The following is a 20,776-nucleotide window of genomic DNA, read 5'->3' as shown; positions in this document are numbered from 1 at the left end:
TCTCCCTATAGACCCAGGGCACTTGGACACAGATAAGTCCTATAATTGAACCACAGTCAGTTCTACAGACAGCAGCCACATCTTTCCCAATGCATGATGAAGACCCGCAGTTGATAAAAAAAAAAAAAAGTCAGAAAATAGATGTCCTCAAGTGGCACAAGCAACATCTTTCCATGCTTTGGATTAACCCAACCAGGGTGAAATTCAAAAATGCCAAATAGTCCTTCGAGTCTGCCCTTCCAGAACGAGGAGTTGGCTGTGATGGCCAAGGCCAATGGTTGATCCAGACAAACCATGTGCCCATCTTCTCCCCACTCATTACACTTGGGTGATTCCTTATTTCCTAACTGTTGTCTAGAGGTAAATTGTTCAAAAATCCAAGAAACAAAACTAGCAGCAAGCATTTAGTAAATGCCTACTGTGCTTGAAGTTTTGTACTTTCTTCCTAGTTTCTGGGAGAGATCTGAGAGAGTTCAAATAAGACAAGGCCCTTCCTTCTAGATTATTGCTGTATCATCAGGATACTTCTTATCCAAGAAGTCAGCACAGTGTGATCAGAAGAATCCTAGAATAGGACTCATGAGACCTGGCTTCTGCTTTAGGCTCTACCTTTTACAGGCTTTACAGCCTGTTGCAAATCTCTCCACATTCACAGACCTCAGTTTCATGATTGGTAAAATGTTGAGGTTAGAATCAGTCAGTGACCTTTGAGGACCACTCCTGTTATAAAGTTCTGTGAGCTTTGATCTGAGGATTCAGACGTGAACATAAAGATAAAACTCAGGACCAGTCTTCAGGTTCTGCTGAACAAATTTTGTCTGCTAGGTCAGACCACTTAGTGGAATGATTTTACTGCATTCTGTGAAGACTCTGGCTGACTCCTCTGTGATGCCCTTTTTTTTTTTTTTTTTTTTAAACCCTTGTACTTCGGTGTATTGTCTCATAGGTGGAAGAGTGGTAAGGGTGGGCAATGGGGGTCAAGTGACTTGCCCAGGGTCACACAGCTGGGAAGTGTCTGAGGCCGGATTTGAACCCAGGACCTCCCGTCTCTAGGCCTGACTCTCAATCCACTGAGCTACCCAGCTGCCCACTGTGATGCCCTTTTAAGAAGCCAGCTCTCTCACCTCAGTGGAGTTTAATGCAGTAACATTGGCAGTGATGAACCCTGTCTTAAATACAGAATTAGGCCAGCTCATAATTTCATCTTGCAGCTTTAAATCATTCTGGTCCAGTGTAACTGAAACCTCTGACACTGGTGACTAGTACCTGGTACTAATGGTTTTTTCTTACCAATGAAAATTCATGACAACTAGAAATCATCTATAAATAGAAAATCATGAAGATAGCATTGCAGGAGAGGCAATAAATAAATAATTTATTAATGGTTTTTGAGTGATTTGGCTTCCTGTGTTATATTGATTTCTAAGTATAGTTTTCTTTATTATTTTCCTCCCTGGCATTTAAATCCTAAATGCATCTGCATGATTTCATTTGGGGCCTTAATAACCCCAAAATAGAGACTGGTCATCAGACAGGTTCCCTGTTTTGGGAACATCAGCAATTTGAAGAACATACAACTTGGTCTTATCGTAAAGGCTTTCTCCGAGGCTCTCTTCCCTTCTTCTCAGTTCTCTCTCAGGAGCCTCATAGCCAATCACTTGCAAAGTCTGGCTGATCCTACCTCCTCTGCATCTGTCACTTTGTCTCCATTCAGCCAGTCACTGCCCTAATTCAAGCCTTTGTCACCTCTTGTCTGGACTATGGCAGTAGCCTCTTATTTGGCCTCTTTGCTGTAGATTTGACCATATCATTCCCTTGCTCAACAAACTCCACTGCTCTCAACTATCTCTGGTAAGACATTCCTCTGTTGGGCATTTCAAGCCTATACAGGCTACTTCCAATCTACCTTTCCTGCTTTTATTGTCCATTACACTCCTTGAGCCAAGCTGGCCCTCTTGCTATTTTGCACACATCACCCCACAACCTGAAATGTATTTCTTCTTCCTTCCCTCAGCTTCCTAGAATCACTCCTTTCTTTCAAAGCCCAGTGCAGATTCTACCTTCAGAGGGAGACCTTTCCTGATACCCAGAGCTGTTAGTGTCTCCCCCACAAAATTATCTTGTATTTATCTTGTATCTTTTCCAAGTGTGTAACTTGGATGTGTACATGTATGCATTATTAAACATTAACATGTGTAACTTCTATGCATATACACATGCATGCATATTAGCACATGAAACTTACACATGAACTCAGAGGGAGATTTTCATTTTTTGTCTTTGTATCCTTGGTGCTTCACACAATACTTGGCACATAGTAAGTTCTTACTAAATGCCTATGCATTGATTCCATCAGTAAGAGTAACATAATAGGTGCTTTTAAAAAAGTTTAATATGAAGATAGCCAGGTGGCTCAGTGAATAAGGAGCCAAGTCTAGAGACAGGTCCTGGGTTCAAATCTGGCCTTGGCCACTTCCCAGCTAGTGACCCTGAGCAAATCATTTACTGGCCCTTGTCTAGCTCTTACTGCTCTTCTGCCTTAGACCTTATACTTAGTATTGATTCTAAGATGGAAGGTAAGGTTTTTTTTAAATTGTTTATGAAGAGGCATCTTAACAGTTTGAATTTATCTCCATTGCCTGACCAAATCTGTCTAGAGTTTTAAATTGTCCCTTGGTATATGTAAAAGGGAAAAGGGGTTTTTGGTTGGGTGAATATTTATAGGTGTGGTCACCAAGGAATTGAATAAATACCAATTCCTAAATGATTTTAGTAATTTATTTACAAAATGTAGGAGAGAGTGGAAGTAGAGAGATGAGAAGAGGGTAGAGTAAGAAATCTAACTTAACAAACTAGATTTGTATTCAGGTCTAGGCTTTACTCCGGCAGGGCTCCAGAGGCCCAGCCAGAGAGCCTAAAAGTCAGTTGGCAAGGGGTTTAGCCAGTAGGGCTTCTCCCAATAAAGGGAACCTCTCAGAGGCTAGTACCTCCAAGGAAGTTAAGGTAGTCAGTCATCCTTTTTCACTCACTATGTATAGTTCTAAGGGAAAGATTTAAGAACAGTCTCACCAAGGTCTCAGGGTCCCAGCCAGAGCTCCTCCAGGTCCAAATTACAAACAAGAAGAGGAGGGCTGAACTCACTGAACTCTCTTTTAAAGGGGCTTCAGGACTGCCCAGGAAGCAGTCAATAAATTCTGATTTGTCACTCACTTTTGCACAAGAGGGTCACAGACCTCCCAACTTGTGAATTAAGTGGGGATGTTTACACTTTTGGTGATTAGATTTAAGAATGGGCAGGGTAGATTTAATCTCATTATCACATGTGACCAGCACATATTTAAATTTACTCTATCATTATAATCTTTTTTCCATTTCTGTTTTAAATATTTATAACTAGTATATCAATCATATTATATCTAGAAGATTAAGACATTCCCTTTTTTTAGGTCTCTATAACCTCAATGTGTGTTGTATTTTGCCCTTTAATCCAAACAAAAAGGCAAATGTTTAGTAGTGTTGTGTACAGCACTCGGCAGTCACAAATTTAATGTATTATGTTACCTTCCTTGTCATATCACTTTTTTGATATAAAATATATTTTTATTTGTATATATGTATATTATACATAATAATATATATAAAATATAAAATCGTTCTGAGCCAGCAGTGGCCTCCCACATAGAAGGGAATTGGAAAGCCTGGAATGAAAAATAAATGTGCATATTTTCAAACTGTGCAAATAAAATCAATATTCAGGAAGAAACCCTACAAATTTCTTCTTATTGTTATAGGTAAATGAACTGGTACAGGTGGAAACTTACCTCCGCAGTGAAGGAGTACTGGTGCGGTACTGGTATCCTATAGATATGTTAGAAAGGCCACCTGCAGGCTATCGAAGGACTGCCACTAATGGGCTAGTTACCCTGGACAACACCAACATTCAGATTCACAGGTAACACAGAATTCCTTTAATTAAAACTTTCTGTCTAGGAAGTCTACACAGGAATAGCCCTCCTGGCAGCTTCTCCTATAGAGGCTATTACTTCTAAGTAAGTCGAGTGTTTACTAAACATCTGCTGTGTGCCCAGCACTGTGCTGGGCACCTTGGGGGAATACAGAGGAATTAGGAGGCTTGCCTCAGACATGAAGGGCTTGGCAGTATAGAAGCATGCCCAGCCACATGGGCTGCATAGGCCATTTGTCTATTTCCAGTGGTAGTATTTCATTGCATGCTAAAGTCATAACTGTTTATTAGCTTTAATAGAAAAATATCCCCCAGGTATATCTGAATCACAATGTGCTGAAGATTTTTCAACTTAAAGACTTTTTGGTTTTATTATTGACAGATATCTGGTTATTGGTTGGCAAAATGGGTCACAGATCTGAAAGTTTCTTAGAAAGCTCAAGGTAGCATCCAAATGTAGGGCGTCACAATTGTAACCAATAACATACCCTCAGGAGCAGAAGAACAATAAATATCCACTCCAAATGAACTTAGTGACCAAGAGTTTGAATTGTGTTCTCTACTAGGCAATCTTGTTCAAAGCCTGATAAAGATGTATATTTCCATGCTTTCCAAAGAGACCTTTTCTTTTCAAATAAACATAAAGGAATTCATCACCAAAAGAGGCTTCTGGAACTCCTTTCCTAGGCAGAAAATATTCACTTTGTTAGCTGAACCTTAAGCAAGAAAAAGATTCCCTAAGGAAAGCCACCCATCTTTGCCCTATACTGCTAGGTTGAACAGTTTCAGTTCTTTGACATTGGAAATGAGCAGACCTCAAGGTAGTTGGCATCTTGATTAAAGACTTAGTACGTTTATGCTGCTCTTTTCCTTCCATGATACATTTACATTTAGAAACAACTTTATCCCAAGGGAAGGGAGAGACAGAGGAGGGAGTCCAGTGAGTTCTTTAACCTCTTCCCAACACATCTACTAAGTCTGCTTGGATTTCAGTTCTACAGATGTTACATATTAATGGTTAGCACCATTAAAGAACCAAAGCTTGCTTTTTCATGGCTACCAGTCCCTAACGGAGTCCAAGTATTCTTTTTTTTTTTTTTTTAATTCTTATTTTCTGTCTTAATAACAGCTTTAAGATAGAAGGGCAATGGCTAAGCAATTGGGGTTAAGTGACTTGCCCAGGGTCACCCAGCTAGGAAGTGTCTGAGATCATATTTGATCCAAGACCCTTTTGATTCTAGGCCTGGCACTCTAAGTGCACCACCTAGATGCCCCCACCAAATGTTCTTGTAATAAATTTCATTTGGGCCACTGAAGAAATATCAGTAAATAACATGACCCAATCTTCCATGGCCTCTAGAGGAGCTTTTAGAGACCAAGGACTTGTATATATTTTAAAGCTGCCTCTAAAAGACTTCTGTGGTTTTCATCTCTAACAGGTTCTATCTTTGCAGTTAGTAAATACAAGATTGTGCAATCTAGTCAAAAGCTTAGGTGTCAGCGAGGTATCAAAGCTTTAGGGAAAGAGATCCAGAGGAGCTCTAGTTGAGTATTCATAGTGATTTTCCAGTGTCCCTAAATGCATCTCTTTGATGACATTAAAGCCACTGTCCTGGGGGGGGGGGGGGGGGGGAGGAAGTCCAGAGCTCCTCAAGCCCCAATTGTACCCTTTGTTTTTCTAGTCGGCTCTGACCAAGCCCTCCCTGAAGTACAAAGAACAGCCTGCCTTGGGCACTGGGCATGCCCAGATGGGCTACATTTCAAAAGAAAAACCTGTTTTCTTGGCAAGAGTTTACAAAATAAATCTCACAGGCCCCAGTCAAAGAGTGGTCACCATGTCACTGGGGTGGTTTGAGGAAAATGGCAGTCACTGGAATCTGTGGTTGAGAAGATGAATGGAAGACTTCCATCTCCCATATCCCATGTTTCTTTCCAGGGAGCTTCTGAGATGCGAGGCCTCCCTGGCAAGGCTCTACTGCCGCATGGCCCTCCTCAATATCTTTGCCCCGAAACTGCCTCACTTGTTTACCCGTCTGTTTCACATCCCTGCCGTTCGGGACATCACCCTGGAACATCTACAGCTCCTGTCCAGTCAGCTCCTGGCTCCACCCCTTCCTGGTAAAGTGCCTCAGTTACTGCCATTGCCCTGGTCAACAAACGCCTTGTCAGATCCCTCCAAGGTCATGGGATAATGCTGTGCTCTTCCTTCTTGTTTCCTTTGACATGACGAGCAAGGCTTGAGCACCTCGGGGGAGCCTTGGATGGAGAGACGGTCCTAAGGAAGTCATTTTTCTAAATTGTTGTTCTTTATTTTCATCATGTTAAGTTGGCCCCAACTCTCAACACTTCTCCTGCTGTTGAGTATCAGGTCAGCTTCTTCAGGTCATTGTGGCTTAGGGAGAGACTAGGAAATGTGATCTAACTGAATGAGGAGTAGCCACACATGCTCTTCAGTATGATAAGAATCAGAGAGAAATACTCTCACTGCCAAGAACGTGATTTCTGACAGTTGGATTTAGGAAAGCCAACTCGTGTAGTCTTTGTGGAGGGTTGGGGGAGATGCCATGATGCCCACCTCCAAGATGGGACAGGCCTGGCGAATGCTGCTTTATTCTGCTCCCCAGGCTCAGGGAAAAATCCAAGAGCTGCAACCATCCCTCTCTCCTTCCTTTCACCCTCCCAGCTACCCAACCTGACTTGTGCAATCTGCCTTCTGATCCCCTCCCCTGCTTTACCAGAATCTTGGAAGAGGATCTGGAAGGAGGTTGGAGGAGGTGCTGGGAAGGGAGGCCCACTCAGTAGAACCTTTGGTTGGCTGAATGTGCAAGTCCACTCTTTGTTCGGGGCTGTCCCTGGAGTAGTTGCCTCCTCCTTCCCCTCCCCATTCAGATGTGTGTGCTATGGCCCCCATGGCACTGGGCGTTGTTTGGGATTCTCAGGTGATGAGATTTCCTTGACTTTTCCCTGCCCCCTCCCACAATAGATCATCAGAGCTTTGAGGCATTAGAGTGTGCTTGCAGATCCTCTGAACTCCTCTCAGAATCCTCTGGTAGACGATCCGTGGTTAGGGGAATGAAGCAGAGTTGACAGGCACCTCCTAGATGTTGCTGGTTTGGGTGCACCTTCAGATTCAGCCTCCCAAGTGGGGTTCTGCTAACTACCTCTGTTGCTCTGGACCCTGACATCAGGCTCTATTTTGTTCCCTGTTTGCAGATGGTACCATCAGCTCCAGTGCTGTCCTTTGGGCTCAGTCTCTGCAGCACTGTATCCATGCCCAAAACTGTTCTGCTGCAGATCTCTTCTACCAAGGCAGCTCGCAGACAGTCAGAGAGTGGCTTAATGTTGCCATCACACGGACCCTCCATCAAGGAGAAGAGAGCCTTTTAGAACTAACAAGACAGATCTGCTCTTTCCTGCAGGTAAAAAAAAAAAAAATCTATGCTATAATTGAAGTATAGTCTCAATTTAAAAATAGGACATTTATTGATTTGCTAAAAAAACCTGTGCCTAGTTTATTCTCCATTGACTTCCTTTCCTTTTCTGTAGGAGCCTTTGTATATGGTACCTTGTTTTCACCATTCCCTAAAGGCCCTCCTTGTCCTACCACACCTACTGCGGAGATATTTCTTACCCTTTCATTTTATACCTAGAACAAGAGGATGAAATGCTCTCATTCGTGTTTGTAGCCTGTGGTTTTCATGATTAAATATCTCTTTGTAGACAGCTCCGGAACAGTTTCCCTCAGAAGAATTCCCAGTGTCTGAGTCTAAAGTCAACATGGATGTTAATTTCCCTGGGGCAGCCTTTGTCGTAGTATCTTGTAAAGAAAGTCAGTCTGGATTCCGCAAAGAGTAAGTAGTCCTTGGTCAGGTTGAATGCAGTAGAGAGAGGGGGATAAGATATGGGGCTTGATGAAGTTAGCAAAGAAACTCAGAAGTTGTTTCTTATATATCCAGTGTTTCTGAATTTCTCTAGGACCATCATCTTTCTTTTTTCATATTAGTTTTTATTGGTATCTTGTTTTTACATCCCCTCCATTTCCCAGGCTATCATTCCTCTCCCTTTTATTCCATGGATGGCTCAGAGAGCCATCCCTTATTACACGGGGGGGGGGGGGGGGGGGGCAGTTCAGCAAAACAGATTCACAAATGGAGGAAGTCTTAATATTCCCTGTAGCATCCATCCCCTAACTCTCCCACCTCATCAAATGGGGGGATAGGCACCTTCTCTTGTGTCTTCTTAGGGCCAAGCATTGTTATCATGCTTTCACAACTCCCAAGCTTGATTCTTAGATTCCTTCATGGGGGGGTTGCGTTTTGTTCTATGGTCTTTGCACATCTTGGTCACCTGGTCCTTCAGTTCACATAAGCTTCCCTATGCTTCTCTATATTCCATTATATTCATGGACCGGAGCTTGTTTAGTCATTTTCTAGTTGCTAAATCCAGGGCATTTGCTTTGGGAAACACTTCTTTCTGACAAAGAAATAGTCATGAGTAATAATAATAACCACAGACATTTATACAGTACTATAATTTACAAAGTACTTGCCAAAATGCTATTTGGTCCTCACAATGGCCCTGGAAAATAAAGATCCTTCTCTTTACAAAGGAAGAAGCAGATTTATTGAAGTGGAGAGATTTATTCAGGGTTATATAATACTAGTAAATAGTAGTCAGAACTCAAACCCGGGTCTTCTGGCATGCCATCCAATGCTTTTTCAACCACACCACTTTCATAGAATGTGGTGGAAATCCCTAAGCATGATTCCTTTAGGAAAACCTCTTATTATCGTCTCCATTAGAAGCACATTTGTCTCTAGTATCTTTTGTATGTGTGGCCAATTCTTCCATTAACACTCATTCTTTCTTTCATAGCTCTTCACTGTATAAGGCTCCATGGGCTCGAGTACTATTGTATGGGCTGGGCCACAAAGTGAAGCGTAATGGCCAGCTCAATCTCATCGAAGCCGTTTGCTATCCACGGGATGCTTCTCCAACTAACACAGGGCTTACCCCACCTCCAACCACCAACCAATATCCTTCAGTGATCATATCGACTGACAAAGTCCACATCAAACTGGGTAAATCTCTTGATTAGCATGTAGTGATGAAAGGTTGGAAATCATTTTGATGTGGGCTGAAATGTCCCACAAATCCAACTAAGTAACTGGACACAGTTAAAAAAAATAGAAACAATAACTAGTTGATTAATATGGGGCCACTTTTCAGAAAAGACATATGAGTTGCTTAAATTCGCGATTACAAGAAAACTTCACATATATAACCTAGGTCGTTGGTTTTGGGGGACCCTGAAATTTCCCACTCACAGGAATAGGTTCAAACAATGTTCAGTTTCCACAATCACTGTTTTCCTTAGTCTTGGTGCAAAGATGAACAAAATTTGAACAAAAGTTGCTCCAGGGTGTTTAATATATCATTAGTATCCTTTTGCATTGTGGTTTGCTCCCCGTAGTGGGAAATGAGGTGAACCATTGATAAAGGCATGCAGATCAAAAAGGACCATGGGTAAAGTGGCACCAGTTCCTTAGAAACAACAGAGCAACAACTGCCCAAACAAATGACCCCTTCCTTAGTAACTAATCAAGGTAAATAGCATTCCTGAAAACCCCTTGCCACCTTTGCTTAACCTTCCTTACCTCCCTTACCTTACTTACTACACTAGCTAATTAACTATAGCCACACTAGTACTATAGTCTCTCATAGCTTCTTTCCTCACCATGGAGTTAGTCTGAGCTATCAGTCAATCCTTTGGACGAGACCTTGCCCACATCAATTTCTCTGCTTTTCCTTTTTTTTTCTAAAATGGAAGAGATTTTCTGCCTTGCTAAATCCATTTCCCAGTGGAAAAGAAAAGGACTGCTCAGGACAGTATGTTTTGGAGACAGTGGTTCAAGGGACCTGCATAATTGTGCAAAGGCCTGACAGGTGCTGCACTATTTGGTTGTATTAGGGATGTTATGTTTCTTCCCACATGATTTGGGATGGTTACTTTATGGCTGGAATGATTATTCCTTGCTATAATCAGAACAGAGCAATAATTCATTTAGATTTCACCATCCAGACCAGGTTTCATCCAGTTCTCATTCCTCAGACCTGCTAAGCATAAACCCTGGTCCCCAGGGTATTGGGCCAATATATCCATAAGTCTGGCACATGAGCACCTTGCTCATTAGTCAGCTTTTAAGTACATCTTTAATGCTTTCATGATTTGTTCATACTTGGAACCCTTCAGAAAGCCATAGAAATATTCTCAAGTCCTAAATAGGAAATAGCACTTGGGATATTACCATTGGACAAAACAATGTGTCTTATCTCTCTCAGCATCTTGATTAAAGCTGCCATCGTTTCAGTGCTGAAATCCAGTGTTAGGTGACAAAGAAATCTATTTAAATCTTGAGGGTGCTGCTTGCTGCTTGTCTCTCCTACACAAGATGCTGTTTCTAGGCAGATGATGAAGGAGGAGGAGACGACTTTGGTACCAGGTATTCTAGTACTTGGTGTTTCCATCAAGGAGAAAGATCCAGGAAGGCTTACAGCTTTCAAATGGAACTCACTATTAAACTGCAGAGTATTCTGACCATTTTGAAGTCATTTTTTTGTCTCCTGGCTTAACTTTAAACATTTAAGTTATAGATGGAGGACCCCTAACCCAGCATTGTATGCCTGCTCTTCTTGAGTTCTTCATGAAAGCAGTCAGTCAGCCAGAAATTCAGGCATGTCCACAGAACTACCTCCTGGTTGTGCTTTGGATGTCTCCATACTCCTAGTGAACAATAATAATAACTCCAAGTTGTTTAGGCAAACAGATCTTCAAAGCTAGAGGGGGATCTCTGAGATCAAAGAATCTAAAACTGATCTTCTGGCCCCCATTTAGTAAATATAGAAGCTCAGAATCAGAAACTTTATGTTGCTGGTGAAGTGCCCTTAATTATATAGCTAACAAGTGACCACACCAGGACCAGCCTTGGGCACTGGGGGCCTCCAGAGGATGTTGGCAGAGTACCTGCCTCATCGCAAGCTTGGGAAGAGGGAATGCAAGTATTATTATCTCCACTCAGGAGAAAATGGAGACTAAGAGAGTTCAAATGATGTGCCTGCCCATAGTCACACAGCCTGTTGGTGGCAGGGCCAGCCTTCCCAACATCATTCTCCACAGCATCTTTTCAGGCAGCCCCTCATCAGTGCTTACAGTGACTGAAAACCATCTGGAAAAAGCCTGGGGACTGCTTGTGCCAATGTATCAGCAAAGAGTTAAGAGATCCTTTCGGAAGAGGAGAAAATGTTTTTAGCATTCAGAAATCATTTCTACAAGTCTTAACTTAGGCTACGTTGAACTAGATAGCACATAGTATAAGAAGTGGAGGTGGAGAGACCTGAAAACTTGAGTTGCTAAATGGTATGCCAGCCACAAAGATATGGGCTGTCTTAAAAGGCCTAGTGTCCAGGCCAGGTAGGTGGGAGTTCAGTTGTCCTCTGCTTTGTACAGACCAACCCTAGAGGCCTGTGTGACCTTTTAGGCACCCCACTTCAGAAAATGCCTCAATTAGTTGCATAACTTTCAAGAGGATGAAAGCCAAAATGGCACCCTGCCAAGGATCCAAGGATAGTTATAAAGAAGGCAAAGTCATATTGTAGAAAGAACACTGGATTTGGAATCAGAGAACCTGGGCTTCTAGCTTTGTGGCACAGGGCAAGTCCTGGGCCTCCATTTGATCTTCTGTAAAATAAGGCTTAAAGTGGAAGACCTGTGAGCTCCCTTCCAGCCCTAACTGTGATATTTTCACCCTAGGACAGAGAGAAGAATAGAAGTGTAGACTTTAAGTGTTTAGGGGGTCATCATGTGGAAGGAGCATTGAAGTTTGTTCTTTTTGGTCTCAGAGAGCAAAGCTAGTATCAGTGAGGGGAAGGACAAAGAAGTAGATTGCGTTTCAGTGTAAAGAAAAGCTCCCTAAAAAGGAAATCTATCCCAAAATGGAATGAGCTACCTTAGGAAACAGTGACTTGGCTCTCCCTTCATCAGAGGTTTTCAAGAAGACATGACAAAGATGAGTATTATATAGGGCATTCTTGCTTCAGTACTGATTCAATAAGGGAGTCTTTGAGGCTTTGGAGATTTGGGGATTCTGTGGTGTCAGTGGCACATTGTTCATTTCATAGTTCATCTGACCCTCTTAGTTAACCAACTCTCCTTATAAGAGCTCCCTGGTGTCTTAGTACAGTGCCAGAGGTTTAATTTAATTTATTTAATGAGTAGAATTCATTTAATGAGTGGAATTATTTTAGTCAACATTTCCTTAAAGTGCAAGATAGGATTCACATTCAGTACATAAGATGAGCTTGTTTCCTTGTGGTTCAAGAATGTTGTTTCCCCCTCACTTTTATACTGCTTTCCCATCTTCTGTTGTCCCTTTTGAAAGGAAATTGTATAGATTTTCATCCATTCATAGAATGCTCACATTTGTTGCCATCCTCTCCAGCTTGGCCTCTACCAGCCAGTTTACTAATGTTGAAATCAAAGGCTGATCAGTGGCCTTCCTTCCTGGGGGGGTTGTTCTAGGGGTCTCTCCACCTCCGGGAGCTGTGCTGGTGCTACATTCTCTGCCCCTGGAATTCCCATTGGCCATGGCTTTTGCCGAGCAGTTGTTGTCTTGGAAATCTGAGGATGGTGAAGGGAAATCTGAAGACGAGCCTGATGCCATCATCCCAGCTTCAGTCCTGCTACAAGTGGTTGAGCTTCTAGGTGAGTGAAGAAGAATGATGGCAGTGCCCTTGGTGACCCAAGGTGCTGGGGTTTGGTATATAGACTAAGTATAAGTCTGACAAGCAGTACTCCTAAGAAGTGAGGCTCTGAGTGTACCTTTGTCACAGATGAGGAAGCCAGTGCTCCCAGATGGTAAGCATATTGTTCAAGGTAGCACAGAGAGTGTCCGAGATGAAATTCAATCTGAAGTCTAATCGCATTTGAGGCCAGACTCCCCCTGAGCCCCATCCAGGCTTCAGCCCACACCATGTTGAGAGCTATTCTCTTAGGTAGTAATTCACCCCTCCTTTCTTGTGAAAAATGTCAGATTGTGTAGAGGGGAGCTTTCTTCTTCATGGAGCCTCACAGTCATCCCAGGCTGACTGCTGTGTAAGAAATTGTTTTCTAAGATTGAAAAAACATTTCTCTGTGAATTTTGCATTCAAATTAGAATCATAATCCTTAGAAGCAGAAGGACTCTTAGAGACCATTAAGTCTAGCCCTCCTCATTTCACACTTGAGTGAACTTGGGCCCAAAGGCTGAGAGACATGACCGAGGCCACACAATGGCAGAGTAGGACCCTACCTCACTCAGCCCTCTTTCCTTTGCACCACCACGCTGGGGAAAAACAAAATCCACTCTCTTGGCCCTGATATGAACAAACCCCAAGTTTCTCCATCTTTCAGGGGTGTCTGAGGCTTTCAGGGCCAATTAAGTAGCATTATCATTTTTTCTTATGGATGGTCTTTTCCCATCTTCCTGAGTTTCTGTTTGAGTCTTAATGAGTTGCCAAGAAGCTAGAAAGAAAAGTGGTTTCTGTTGCAGATGTCATTGCCAGGGGGAGAAGACTCTACCATGGTAATGTGTCCTATCTGGTTGAGTCCAGTGGATAGACAGCCACCTGCTTGACAGCAGATGAGAACACCAATTTCAGGTGCTTAAATTGCAAAAGCAGCTTGATGTGGACTCTTTTTTTAATAGGAAACTTCCTCTGGACTACTGATATGGCAGCATGTGTAAAGGAGCTGATCTTCCATCTCCTGGCAGAGCTCCTGCGAAAAGTACACAGCCTAGAGCAAAAGAAGAAACCGTCTGGCCTGTCTTCCTCCATTGCCCTCCAGCTCAACCCTTGCCTGGCCATGCTCATGGCCCTGCAGTCCGAGCTGCACAAGCTCTATGATGAAGAGACCCAGAACTGGGTCACCAGCAGTGCCTGTGGAGGCTCAGGAACTGCAGGGGCTGACCAGGGCAGGTTCTCCACCTACTTCCATGCACTGATGGAGGCCTGCCTGGCTGTAGCCGAGGTGACTCTGCCCATTAACATGAGTGTGACCTCCACCGTGATGGCCTCCACAAACACACCGAATCTTAGCGACTCATCCTCCTCATCCTCATCTTCCCCGGGACAGACCCCGCAGAGTCCCAGCCTCCTATCCAAGAGGAAGAAGGTGAAAATGAAACGGGAGAAGGCCTCCTCATCAGGTAAACGATCTTCCTCCCGAACAGTGGAAGCAGATGCCTCCGTGCTGAGTATTGGTGGCAGCAAACCCGAGGACATGCTCTGGTTTCACAGAGCCCTGACCTTGCTCACCATTCTTCGGCACCTTATCAAGAAAGATCCCCAAGGGCTGGGGGTGACTAATGATGCCATTGCAGACGCTTGCCAGGCCCTCGTGGGCCCCACCGCCCACAGCCGCCTACTGGTCATCTCGGGCATCCCCACACACTTGGATGAGGGCATCGTGAGAAGTGCTATCCGGAAGGCTTGCAATGCCCATGGGGGTGTTTTTAAAGACGAGATCTACATTCCTCTGCAGGAAGAAGACCCCAAAAAAACCAAGGACAAAGCCGAAGGAGGGGATAGTAAATCAGAGCCAGAAAAGCCTGTAGGTTTCCCCAGTGCTGACAGTCTGGACGTCAGCAGCTCCAGCAGCGTCACCCCTGCCATGAGCGTCAGTGCCTCTGCCTCCACCAGCCAGGCGTCCATCTGCAGCTCCCAAGGGCTCTCCCAGACCATTAGTGAAGTCTCTATGGAGCAGTTCCCTCCTGGTCTGGAGCTGGCCATTCCTCCTAGTTTGTTGGAGCCCCATGTTGTCTCCAGCCAGGAGAGTCTGGACATTTCCCTCTGTAGCACTGGAAGCTTGGGCAGTCTGGGGAGCCTGGGGGAACCCATTGATAATGCAGAAACAGCCTCCGTCTCTGATGTGGGATCTATGTATACAGTCACATCCTTGGACAACCAGCCCCTAATGTCTCGTCCCATCAAAGGCTTCGCCGTGGTAGAGGTAACAGCTCTTGAACCACGATGTGTCACTGAAATCACTGTGTTGTCTCAGAGCCACAAAGGATTATTTTCATTTCATTTTCATTAATGAGAGAGGTATATAGAACAGCAGTAACAACAGTAATGACAGCTAGCATCTATAGAGGCCTTTAAGGTTTGCTAAGAGCCTTACAAATATCTCATTTGATCCTCACAACAACTCTGGGAGACAAGTGCTATTATGACCTCCGTTTTACAGATGAAGAAACTGAAGTAGACAGAGCCGAAGTGACGTGCCCAGGGTCACACAGCTAGCAAGCATCTGAGGCAATATTTGAACTCAGAGCTTTCTGAGAAAAAGATAGCTGGGTGATGGAGCACTGGGCAGAGTGCTGTTCTTGGAGTCAGGAAGACCTGCGTTCAAATATGGCCTTAAACACTGTGTGACCCTGGACAAGTACTGTGTCTGCCTCACTTTCCTCATCTATAAAATGGGGATAATAATAACACCTTCCCAGGGCTATTCTTAGGATCAAATGAAGTAGTACAATACCTGTCAGATTGTGAGCTAGCTGCTGGTGGTGGTGCTAGTGGTTATGATTCCTGACTCCAGGTCCAGTGCTATATCCACTTAGCCACTAGAGTGATGGGATAGCTTTTCCCAACAGTGTTGAGTTAAATGTTCTGTATTATACTTCAATAGAACAATGCGACCAGCAATCCTTAAGTGCCTGCTGTACAAATCACATTGCTTGACAGATCTACAGGAAGCAATACAAAATTCAGATTAGAAACATCCCTCAAGGCCCCCATCCTCACAGATCTCACAATCTAGGTGGGGGATAGGGGAATCAAATGCCAGCAGAGATAACTGTACTACCTAGCATCACACAGCTAGTACCTTCTCAAGTTCTCAAATGAAGTGCTCCATGAGTTCTAGGGATGGGGAAGGTGAGGTTCCACTAATTGGAGGAGCAAGGGAAGGTGCTCTAGAGGAAGCGATATCTGAGTTGGGTTTTAAAGATGAATCATAACGCGTAACCCTGGGCAAGTCACTTGACCCCCATTGCCCACCTTTACCACTCTTCTGCCTTGGAGCCAATACACAGTATTGACTCCAAGACGGAAGGTAAGGGCCTGAAAATAAATAAATAAATAAGTAAATAAATGAAGCAAAGATGAATCCTTAATTCAGAGGGAATTCAGTGTAAGGAATTCCAAGTGGGAAGAAGGCCTAGCCAACCACCTGATCACAGGGGTGGGAGACTACCATAAACACTATTACAACCTCATGGTTGGAACACTTTGAGGCAAATGCCTTTTATTGTTATCAAGAAAGTTCTGCTTACAAGTAGTATGAAGTGCACAAAGCAGCTTGGAACTGTACTCCCACAGTTTGGGATCCCTGATCCTCTTGGAGAAGAAAATAAGTTTTCTTCAAATGGCCTTGGCTTTAGAAGGCAAGCCCATTAAGTCACTTATTTCTTCTGACAGCTCCTTTAGAATCAGCAACTATTCTGAAGCTCCCAAGCTAGGGCTTTCCCTAAGCAACCTTCATTTTACTGAATGGGCAACTGATCTTGTGATTTTCCTTCGCACTAGTAATTCTTGATTGCAATTGTAGTAATTGTCTTAATCAAGTGCTTCTGTTTTCTTGAGCCCTCTTGCCTCTAGGAAGATTGAACCATTTCCTTCTCCTGCTTATCAAGGGGTCCCACTCCCAGAGTCCTCTGGGCCCGTTGCCCATTTGTGCTAACTAGCAGAGGCTCGAGAGAGAGGGACAGTGCCCATGTCAGGAGTGGGTGAGTGAGAAAAGGCCTCAATGGGGAAAGCTATGTGGCGTTTTCAAAACAAAACATAGAGCTCTTTATTGTTAAATTTTGATTACAGAGACTTCAGATGTCTAGAGGTCTGGGCTATCTCATGTTTTTCATAGCACATATGTGTTACCTTGTACCCCTGACCTGCAGGATCAGGATTAGGGTACACCTGCCTTTAGAGCAAGAAAGAAATCCCATGACAAGGGCACAATGTTACACATTTTCTACATAAACGATTTCTTTCTCCCTCTCCACCCTACCCCAGAAGTTGCATCAATGAAATATGTTTAGAGGCTGGCTAGGTAGCACAGTGGCTAGAGTGCCAGGCCTGGAGTCAAGAGGATTTGGAACAAATCTGGCCTCCGATACTTCTTATTTTGTGTGATCTTGAGCAAGTCACTTAACCTCAATTGCCTAACCACTCTTCTTAGAATTATCCTAAGATAGAAAGTAAGGATTTTAAAAAAGAAAGAAATATAGTTGAGACCCTTTACTGAAGAGTCTGTAGCAGCTGGAGAGCTGTCAGTCACACCCAAGGCAGTTACAGTGGTGTCCCTTGGAACCTAGAGCCATGGGGACATTTGCCAACGAGCTATTTCTGATTTTTGGCAGGCCTTACAAGTTTCTCTAAGTGATAGTTTTGTCTTATTGTCACAGCTAAGCTAGTATGCTCCCAAATAGTACTAGGCCCTCCTAAGTAGGAAGTTGCCTGTGTGGTTTCCTTTTTTGTGAATTGGCCAACCTGACAGCACCAGCCTCAGGTGGTAATGGGAATAGATGGCTAGAAACCAACTTCAGGAAGAGAAAAGATAGAGGCTAGCTCAGGAAAGAAAAACACCTCACTCTCTAGCATTTGATGATTGCTTTTCTATCAAAGCTTCTGGTGACCCTTTCTCATTATTCATACAGATACGCTCCCGAGCCAAAATTGAGAAGATCCGAGCAAGTCTCTTCAACAATAATGATCTGATTGGTTTGTCAAGCCTGGATGGTGAAGATGAATTAATGGAAATGTCAACTGAGGAGATTTTAACTGTATCAACAGTAAACCAAAGCTTATTTGATACCCAGGGAAGCCCAGGGCTAGAAGACTATTTCAATGATAAATCGATTAAAGGTACAAGTCACTCTATAGAGATGCTATCTAGGACCTGGTTTTTAGCATTTGGAGGTCTGAGGTCAAGGTGTGGTCCTGGAATTACTTTTTTCTCCAAGCACAATGATATTCCAAAGACTAAGGACAATTTTTGCCCATTGGGTGTTTGTTTTTGTTTTTTCTTTTTGTCGTATCAGCTTCTACCATAGAGAGAAATTACTCCCTTGGCCAGGCCTCCATCCAAAGCAGTACAGCCCAGGGAATTAGTCTCCCAACCAGGGTTAGATATCCTGTTGCCTCTTTTAATGGGTCATTATAGTATTTAATCTTACTTTCAATCAAGGGGTTTGCTGACACTTAAGCCCATTTATTTTGTTCTGTTCTCTAGAGTAAAAGAATAGAATCTTTTCAAGATTTTTCTTAATACTGATTTATTCCCAAGTCTTCTCTTCCAGTGAAACATTCCCACCTCCATTAGCCTCTGTCAAGGTTCCATTTTCTCTCTCTCTCTATGCTCTCTTCCCATCTTCCTCAACTCTCCCAAACTACAGAGTTCAGACTAACCCAGAACTGAATAACATTCCTAGCAATACAATTCCTGGCAAAAAAGTTTCCCTGTTGGCTATGATGTGTCCTACTGGGCAATCCCAGGAGTATGCTGATTCTTTTCATCACAACTACAAAGAGCCTACTCACCATCTATCCGTGGTCTCTTTTGGACTTCACACTTATCCATGACTGGTCTTTCTATGCCTTGTATGTGTATCAATTAATTTTATTTCCTAATTATACTAAGGAGAAACCTCATGGGACCTCCATTTATACATAGCATTTTTTTTTAATTTTTTTAAACCCTTAACTTCTGTGTATTGGCTCCTAGGCAGAAGAGTGGTAAGGGTGGACAATGGGGGTCAAGTGACTTGCCCAGGGTCACCCAGCTGGGAAGTGCCTGAGGCCGGATTTGAACCCAGGACCTCCTGTCTCTAGGCCTGACTCTCACTCCACTGAGCTACCCAGCTGCCCCTTATACATAGCATTTTAAAAATCTAACAAAACTTTGCTTTATATGATTCATATTTGGCTTTTAAAAAAGTGTGTTCCACATAGGCCTGAAGCTGACCACTTGAGCCACACTCAGTTCCCTCCTCATGTCACTGAATAGTCCTTTGTGCTATTTATGCTACATTCTGGCCGGTATTAAGATTTTATGTCATCATCAGTCTGTCTTAGGGGACACACTAATCAATGTCACCTAAGAAAAGTCACAGTCCTTAAGGAAATAAGAAGAGAGGAAGGAAGGAAGATGATGAATTTTGTTGAGAAACTCTGAGACTGCCTTCTGGGACCACAGTCAATGTCAGTGCCACACAGGACAGTGCCAGAGAATCAGATTTGCACGATTAGGAAAAATTAAGAAAGCAAGAACACATGCTTAAAAGTCAAAATAAACTTGTTCTTTCAGGACTGCATGTTGTGTTGTTAAATCTTAGAACAGTAAATAGCATATAATTTATAATTTCTAGTTCACAGGTCAAGGCAGAGGAGTTGGAATACTTCTTGCTCCCCATTGCCATTTCCAGGTTCTCCCCCTTCCCCCATCACTCAGTCACATCTATTCATATCTGCCACCCAGTCAAAGTCCTGGTAGCTATTTTCTACTGATACCACCACTCTCTCTTCCCCCCAGGTCCTTCCTCAGTAAGTCTGGGTCCTGGCTTATAATTTTTCTCTCCCCAACTTCTGTCCTCATACTAGGAGGCTTCAGCATACATACTGAGCCTCCCTCAAATTCCCCGGCCACTCACTTCCTTAAACCACTTTCCTTCCATGAGCTACTCCCCTGCCTCACCCCAGCCACACACAAAGGTCTTCCATCACCCACAAATGTACTACTTCTATGTTCAAGAATTCTGAAATCCCACTATCTGACCCTAATTCATTGCCATTTCACCTGTCCATCTGTCTTTTCTTATATAACCTTACTCTCATCCTCACATGGCCTTGATTCCCTTGGCTCCTTGATTCTCTCCAAAAGGCCATCTTCCCTGCACTAGGCACTTCTCTTCCTCATCTTGACCCTGTGGTGAACAATTTGCCTCTACACTGCCCTTCTCTCTTGAATCCCGTGCCCCTTACCAGAACACCAATTGTGCCCATCTAAGCCTGAAAGTAGAGGCAGCCATTCTGCCTGAGGCCACTGCAAATTGATGTTATCCAAACTCACTTGGGCCCTTGCTGCTGCCTCCTAACCATCTCCCTCTCCTGCTCTCCATAGCTCAGCTCTTCTCATCCCTCTGAAGACCTCCCATGGCTCCCTAACTCTCAGCAGAGGACATTGCTCAGGGTTTAGGGAAAAAATCAAGGCCATTTGCCTTAAGCTACTTCTCTCCTCCTCATCTCCTATCCCTCAGGGGCCTTCTACCACTCTCTCCTCCTTCACCTCTGTTTTACATGACTGTAAACTGTCTCTACTAGTGTGTGTGATTGGGTTCCCTCTCATCTCCTCCAACATTCTGATGCCAACATTTGATTTCCCCATTGCAACATTGGATCTCAAATTTACCCCCTTCTCTCCTCTGACATTGTCCCCACCCTTTTACAGTCCCTCATTATGCCACACTTGGACTACTGCAATAACCCACTGATGGGTCTGCCTATCTCGAGTCTCTCCCCACTCCAGTCATCCTCTACTCAGCCACTAATTTTACTAAAGTGTAGACCTAGATCGTGCCACCCCACTCAATAAACTCCAGCACCTCGTGTCATCTCCAGGATCCAATACAGAATGCTTTTTGCCATTCAAAGTCCTCCATAACCCACCCTGCCTCCTCTTTTTCCAGTCTCCTTAGCCCTTACTCTTTAGTCCACTGG

The 20,776-nt window shown here is 43.6% G+C and overlaps 1 protein-coding gene across 2 annotated transcripts in view; it reads left to right on the top strand.

Annotated features, from left to right (window-relative positions):
• HECTD4 (HECT domain E3 ubiquitin protein ligase 4) overlaps nt 1–20,776 on the top strand; it is a 220,189-nt gene that overhangs the window by 187,011 nt on the left and 12,402 nt on the right. For both annotated transcript variants that reach the window (XM_044673638.1, XM_044673630.1), the window contains exons 55-62: nt 3,792–3,952; nt 5,901–6,082; nt 7,178–7,383; nt 7,685–7,815; nt 8,840–9,045; nt 12,543–12,725; nt 13,708–15,011; nt 17,719–17,926. In XM_044673638.1, coding sequence (XP_044529573.1) covers nt 3,792–3,952; nt 5,901–6,082; nt 7,178–7,383; nt 7,685–7,815; nt 8,840–9,045; nt 12,543–12,725; nt 13,708–15,011; nt 17,719–17,926 — 2,581 coding nt within the window. The remainder of the gene's footprint in view (nt 1–3,791; nt 3,953–5,900; nt 6,083–7,177; nt 7,384–7,684; nt 7,816–8,839; nt 9,046–12,542; nt 12,726–13,707; nt 15,012–17,718; nt 17,927–20,776) is intronic.

The sequence above is a fragment of the Gracilinanus agilis genome, chromosome 1, assembly GCF_016433145.1.
Source record: "Gracilinanus agilis isolate LMUSP501 chromosome 1, AgileGrace, whole genome shotgun sequence".
NCBI lineage: Eukaryota > Metazoa > Chordata > Mammalia > Didelphimorphia > Didelphidae > Gracilinanus > Gracilinanus agilis.
The sequence above is the reverse complement of the archived record's forward strand: the minus strand, read 5'-3'. Positions and strand labels throughout refer to the sequence as shown.